Source organism: Marmota flaviventris, chromosome X (genome assembly GCF_047511675.1).
Source record: "Marmota flaviventris isolate mMarFla1 chromosome X, mMarFla1.hap1, whole genome shotgun sequence".
Taxonomy (NCBI): Eukaryota; Metazoa; Chordata; class Mammalia; order Rodentia; family Sciuridae; genus Marmota; species Marmota flaviventris.
Window position 1 is genome coordinate 83,184,004 of NC_092518.1, and position 7,461 is coordinate 83,191,464.

The window sequence follows — 7,461 nt, forward strand, 5'->3', positions numbered from 1 at the left end:
ACAAATGATCAGATTTAATTTTTATGACTGAATAAGATTCCTTTTTGTAGTTATATCACATTTTGCCCATTTATGTGCTAGTGGTCACTTCAGTTAATTACAAGTATGAATAGTGCCACAGTAAACATGAGAGCGCTGATATGTCTTTGATGTGCTAATTTCATTTCCTTTGGATATATACCCCAAAGTGACATGCCTGGATCATATGGTAGTTCTATTTCTAGTTTTTCTGAGAAACATCCATAATGTTTTCCATAATCACTATACTGGTGTATATTCTCAGTATCAATGTATAAGAGTTCTCTTTCCTCCACATTTTTGCCAGTACTGTTTTTTGTGTTTTTTTTTTTTTTTTTGTCTTTTCAAAAACAGCTATTCTAACTGGGGTGAAATAGTATCTCATTGTTGTTTTGATTTGTATTTCCCTGATGATAAGGAATACTGAGCAATTTTTTGAATACTCATTGACCATTTATGTAACTTCTCTTGAAAAATGATTTAACTGTTACTATAAAACTATTTTTTCTTGATTCTCAACAAATTCCCTAGAGTTGTAAAAGTATAAGTTATGGCTAAACCCTTGAATAAATACCGGAGATGTGAGAAAATATTAGTGAATTAGATATTCTATTTTTTTGGTAGTTTAGGCCAAATCTCTTTGATTATAAATTCTATTGATTTTTTTCTGGTTTTGGCAACTTTTCAATTTAAATTGAAAGCAAATAGGTATACTTTAATATTTCTGTCATGATTAATTTTATCGAGTTGCCTCAGGATTAGCATCCAGCACATACATTCTCAGGGCTCAGGATAAATTTTTCAGAAATATAAAAAAAGAGTTCAGGCTCCCAAATTTACTGTAGAAATGTCTTTTTAGACCATATTCTTAATATCAAATTGTTTTCTCTTTTTATCAAAATATGGCCAAATTCCAAGTAATAAAGTTTTTACTTAGTATTTTGTGCAGCCATTCTACTCTGCATTCAAGAGAATAGCAACTTACACAGTTGAGATTTTTTTTTTTAAATACAGGAACACAATGTTAAATGTTTGTTAATACAGGAAAACAAACTCCTGACTCCTTTCTTTCTCCACCCATACTGTTGTGTTAGTATCAAATATAAATAATAATGTATGATGGAATGCACTTAGAATGCCAGTTGCTCCTCACACTATCGTTATGCAAAATATTTTTCAGATTTAGAAAGTTTCAGATATACTTGAATCAACTGCTTTAGAAATCTGGATGGGGAATTTTAATGGATTTAAATATGTGAATCAGATTATATACACTGCAAACTTGCCCTTTAGAATATAATAAAAATCACAAAAGAATGTTCTGTATTTGATCTTTTATTCCAGAGACTTTTCAGTCTACATGTTAAAATAACTAAACAAATTATGTATGAAAATGCTTTCCTTTTCTGCATTACACTTCTGCTTAGAAGAAAGGAATCTAGGGCTGTGGATGTGGCTCAAGCAGTAACACGCTCACCTGGCATGCATGGGGCGCTGGGTTCAATCCTCAGCACCACATTAAAAAAAAATAAATAAAGATGTTGTGTCCACCGAAAATTGAAAAATAAATATTAAAAAAAAATTCTCTCTCTCTCTCTCTCTCTCTCTTAAAAAAAAAAAGAAGAAAGGAATGTACTAGGGCTGGGGTTGTGGCTCCGTGGCAGAGCACTTGCCTAGCATATGTGAGGCACTGGGTTCAATTCTCAGCACTGCATATAAATAAATAAAATAAAGTTTATTGACAACTTAAAAAATCTTTAAAAGAAAGGAATCTACTAAAATTCATTTATTTCAAACAGGTCAACATTTCTGATCTTTCGGGCTAGGGATGTAGATCAATGTTATAGCCTACCCTGCACAAGTCTCTGGGTTCTTTCTCCAGCACTGCAAAATAATAATATTAATAATAATAACAACATTTTTTAAAAGCTCTGATTTTTGATCTGACTTTTATCACTGTACTTTAGTCTACCCAAACTGCAATGACTCCAAAATTTCTGGTAAGCCTAGAGAGAAAGTTATTTTGAAAATATGTATTTTAGGGACCTAATTTTATAATCTTAGAGAAAATATGGATGGTTAAATTTGAATACAGAAAACATTTATATGGTCACACAAACAAATGAAAATATTGATTTGTTTCAATGGTGAGTTTAGGGAAAAGATTCTTTGCATTTCTAATTTTAATATAGCATTTAAAATAAAGTAATATTTTAAATGGGGAAAAAATAAAAACCAGACCATAGTTTAATCCATTGATACTCAGGCATGTAATGAAATATGCTTTTTATTATTTTGATTTTGCTTTTTGTGGTACTGGGGATCAAACACAGAGCCTTATATGTGTTATGCAAGTACTCTACCACTGAGCAACACTACTGGCCCTGACAAGATGTTTATAAAAACCTGTGTAAAATGCAATAAAGTAACCAGATGTTCACAAGTGTTTTCCCATGTAGGTCACTGTGTTCATGTTATAAGATCAGTTTTATTATTCTATCTGTATAATATTTGTTTCATATTTGCCTTTTTTCATATAGTCTGTGTTCTAGAATAGACTTTTATTTACTATGTGTCATAGAACCCTAGAAAGCCAGCACAAGAACACAATAAAGAAAACAACTAAATTTTTGAGTAAGCAATAAGGCTGAATAAATGTCATCGCTCCCCAAATATACAATTTAATAGAAACTGTAAAATGTAAAAAAATGAAGCAGCACCTAAATTTAGCCTGTAATTCTAAGAACTTCTTACTAAAACATCCATTAAGTTAATGTCCTTTTCTTGGTTTCTTTTTTCCCCAGGACCTTTTCCAGCCTAAGAGTACTGATAAATGTTTTGTTTGGGTTTTCTTTGGTGGTGGAGGGAATTGGGCATGGGGCTTCTCAAGGATTAGTTTGTGCATCATAAATCATGGCATGTTTTTTTTTTGTCATTTTTTTTTTGAATGTGGGAGTTAAATTTCTCAAAACTCTGAAGTGATGATGTCTTTTGGGGAAAGACTTCTAGTTGAGTCTAATCTCACAACATTTTTTCTCTGCAATGTTTTATAGTTGACAACTCATTTTCAAATACATAATTGTGTAATACTTTAATATGTTTACTTTATTTATGATATTAATTATATATTTTGCACAGAATCTGCAGATCTCTTTAACTTTCTTTAACTGAGGTTTTATAATTATGATTCTGAATTCAGTTTAACAGCTTCAACATTTTTTGGCACTAGAAACCATCATAAGCCATTTTATGACTCTCCAATCATTAAAACCATAATATTACTGAAGCAAAGGAAAGAATTCTGCCTGCTACCTGGGGATAATGGTACCATTATGCTGGAAATTAATGGAGTAAGGATAAAGGCCAAACACAACATGGCTTGGGTGTTCTATTTGACCCTGTGATCATTTAGCACTAGACTGGGAGCCCAGTCCAGCCATCAACTTTGACTTTCCAAAGCACTCAGGAAAGCATTTATATCCACTTTCCTAAGCAACATGATTTAGAGTATTAGTTAAAAAAAAAAAAAAAAAATCTTATGATTTCTTTCTGCCATTGTCATAACCTCCTCTGATTTGGGGATGAACAGCATAAAGAAAATATTTAAAAAATTTAAATAAATAAGTACAAATTTTAAAAGAAAAATCTAAAAATCATATTGATTTTTTTTGTCTTTTTTTGCGTTTTTTTTTTTTTTTTTTTTTTTTTTAATCTTGGCACAGAGCAAGCGGGAAGTTACTTAGCACGGTTCCGGGTTTCCTCGCGCCCCGCCCGCAGTCTCTACCACAGCTATAAGCTCTTGGTCCCTTGGTCGGTCTATCCTGAGGTAAGCAACCCCAGTCCACCGGTCCCCTCTGGGCCCGCCCGCCGCGCATCTGCCCTTCTCTTGACTCCGCCCTGCATCTGTCCGGACCCGCCTCGCGTCTGAGCTGACCCTCTCTACGCGTCTGTGAGTCAGTCCCTCCGGACCTGCCACGAGCTTCAGGCTTCTGAAATCATCGCGCCTCACTCGGTCCGTACCCAGTGGGCATCTTGGGTATCTGGGCGGTCTCCGGTCCCCCGCGCGTTTGTCTGTCTGTCTGTCTCTCTGTCTGATCCGCTGCCAGCAGCTTGCCTGCTGGTCCCAACGCACCAAGTGTCTAGTATGCCCTTTCGCTGACGCTGAGTGCAGAGCGGCCTTAGTAAGCTGCTAGCGCGCCTGAAACCTCGGTCGGCCAGCAAGGCAGCGGCGGAGGAATACACACTGGGCCCCTGCCCTTGTTGATAGCATTTTAAACCAACAGCAAGCAGCTCGAGGCCTATATTTATGCAGAAAACCGGTCTCAAGGCCTCTGTCGGCAATGCTAGATGTGGGGAACCAGCCAGCTGCTTGGTGATTTCTTAAAATTTAAAGGGGAAAGAGAATTTTCGTTACTAATACTGGCTTTTGAAACTGATTTTAAATCTGCACGGGTGAAAAATTTAAGCCCTCTCAGGGAGAACAGATTCGTTATTGGGGTGCCTTTTTGTCTGATGCGTTTGTTCTGAGCCTGCTGACCAGCTGTTTCTGAACTTCATTTTCTCAGCCTCAGCCTCAACAGTGATTGAGTCTGCTTTTAGCTTGCCTTCACCTGCCTTGGCTTATTCTGTTCGTGAGCAGCTGTTTGGCCCATAGATTAGAGAAAACAGCCTTTTTTTTTTTTTTTTTCTTTCCCAAGAGAGTCTCCTCTCTATGCTAAGAGAGATGGGGAGCGGGGAGCCTAATCCTGCTGGCAAGAAAAAGAAGTACCTCAAGGCCGCCCTGTACGTGGGTGATTTGGACCCTGATGTCACTGAGGACATGCTCTATAAGAAGTTCAGGCCCGCTGGCCCTCTGCGTTTCACCCGAATCTGCCGTGACCCAGTGACCCGCAGTCCCCTGGGCTATGGCTATGTTAACTTCCGCTTTCCTGCGGATGCTGAATGGGCCCTGAACACCATGAATTTTGATTTGATTAATGGCAAACCATTCCGCCTCATGTGGTCACAGCCAGATGACCGTTTAAGAAAATCTGGTGTTGGAAATATATTCATCAAAAACCTGGATAAATCAATTGATAATAGGGCCCTGTTCTATTTGTTTTCGGCTTTTGGGAACATTCTCTCCTGCAAAGTTGTATGTGATGACAATGGCTCTAAGGGTTATGCCTATGTGCATTTTGACAGCCTGGCCGCTGCCAATAGGGCCATCTGGCACATGAATGGAGTTCGGCTGAACAATCGCCAGGTATACGTTGGTAGATTCAAATTCCCAGAAGAGCGTGCAGCTGAAGTTAGAACCAGGGATAGAGCAACATTCACTAACGTTTTTGTTAAAAACTTTGGAGATGACATGGATGATGAAAAACTGAAGGAACTTTTCAGTGAATATGGGCCAACTGAGAGTGTAAAGGTAATAAGAGATGCCAGTGGTAAATCTAAAGGCTTTGGGTTTGTAAGGTATGAGACACACGAGGCTGCCCAAAAGGCTGTGCTAGACCTGCATGGAAAGTCAATTGATGGGAAAGTCCTGTATGTAGGGCGAGCACAGAAGAAAATTGAACGCCTAGCTGAGTTAAGGCGGAGATTTGAACGGCTGAGATTAAAAGAAAAAAGTCGACCTCCGGGGGTGCCTATCTATATTAAAAACCTGGATGAGGCCATCGATGATGAAAAACTGAAGGAGGAATTTTCTTCATTTGGATCAATTAGCAGAGCCAAAGTGATGATGGAAGTAGGGCAAGGCAAAGGTTTTGGTGTTGTCTGCTTTTCTTCTTTTGAAGAGGCTACCAAAGCAGTCGATGAGATGAATGGTCGAGTAGTGGGCTCCAAGCCCCTGCATGTCACCCTGGGCCAGGCCAGGCGCAGGTGGTGAGAATCAGAATTTCAATTTGTTTCAGCCTTAGCTGGTGCCTACTTCAGGCTCCTTTGTGATAAGGGGTTATTTTACGCCAATTCACAGTTGTTGTTGTTGTTATTTTTTAAGTGAATACTTTCTTTTGAAAACAAAGTGAAACTAGAAAGCCTTGTTCATTTTAGTGAACATAATTTCTAATTGTAAAATTGTCTTTTTATACAATTTTTGATATAATATCCTTAGTGATGTGTAGAATAAAATTTATTCCTGAACAGCCAAGGTAAGGCAGTTGATTGAGTATATTTCCTTTTTTAATTCAATAATACTTCATTTAATTTCTTCTATGAAAATGTTCTTGGCATTGTCCTTACTTTTGAGTCCATCACAGTAAAAACTTCTAACTTGCTGTTTGAGAAATCAACAGAGCAGGGGAAAATGTATATGATCCAATAAACATATACATAATTTCACTTAAATCATTATTTAATATGAATATTCTTTTAGAAAGATGTGAGATTTCTTTTCTTCCCTTATTTATTTGTATTTTTCCCTTTTAAATATATTGTGAGAATACTACAGAATTGGTACTGGCCTTAAGTAGTGTTGGGAGTTCTGTATTAACTTCATGCCCTGTTTTCACAATAAGTACCTTTGGAAATTAACATTTTATGTAGTGGCTATTTAAATTATGATTTGCATCTTATAAACCTTTCAAGGAAGATTTGATATTCCAGGACTGTAAGGACCACTCTTATATTTCTAAATTCCTTAGTACATACATAGGTAATGTTAAATTAACAAGAAAGATGAATAACTACACTAAATTGCCTTTATCCATAGATAATTTAATATTTTATCTTCATCTTTTATCAAGTGTCAATGTGAATATTAAATAATGTATAGAATTATGTTGAAAACTACTTTAAAGATCATATATTAAGCATATTATTATCCTTGTAAATTCTTGAATGTATCCATGTGATAACAAACACAGAAGTTTCAAAGTTATGGAACAGGTTGTCTCTTGGTTTCCGTCCATTGTGAGAACTATTAACTTGATACAGTTGTGTTTATGTCTCTGACTGCTTGGAAATTCAGAAAAAATAATGTTTCTGTTTGATACTGATGTTACTTATGTCATGCAACTTCTAGATTACAAATTCTCCACATTTCACTTGTAGTTCCCTCTTCTCATTGTCTGCCTCCCATCCATATTGCATTTATATCGTTTTGATTGCCTTTCTTATGCATACCAGTTCAAATCCATTTGAGAAGGAGATAAATACCTAATTTATGTAAAATTTAAATAACTGTTTTTATATAATCTGATTCACTTCTACCACATATTCAAACACAAGAAAATGCTTTGTTTCTATTGTTATTTGGTTTTTATTACATTATATATAAATCTTCATTTTCATACATACTACAACATAAATATATAATTTTATTAACACTTGTTAGCCATTTGAACTATAAAATAATGAGAAAAAAACTGTTTCTGTTTACCTACAAATTTAATGTGATTCATGAACAGGTATTTTCAAAATAAAAATCACTGTTTTTTAATTTTAAACATAATATTTGAT

The 7,461-nt window shown here is 35.8% G+C and overlaps 1 protein-coding gene across 1 annotated transcript; it reads left to right on the top strand.

The window, feature by feature from the left end:
* The first annotated feature begins 3,797 nt into the window (after nt 1-3,797).
* Nucleotides 3,798-5,967, top strand: Pabpc5 (poly(A) binding protein cytoplasmic 5). Its single transcript, XM_027933184.2, has 2 exons — nt 3,798-3,844; nt 4,716-5,967. The coding sequence occupies exon 2, from the start codon at nt 4,730-4,732 to the stop codon at nt 5,888-5,890; it is 1,161 nt and encodes a 386-aa protein (XP_027788985.1). The 5' UTR covers nt 3,798-3,844; nt 4,716-4,729; the 3' UTR covers nt 5,891-5,967.
* Nucleotides 5,968-7,461: the final 1,494 nt, after the last annotated feature.

What these genes read in the sequence shown, in the direction of transcription:
- Pabpc5 (XM_027933184.2), top strand. Translation starts at nt 4,730, where the DNA reads ATGCTAAGAGAGATGGGGAGCGGGGAGCCTAATCCTGCTGGCAAGAAA.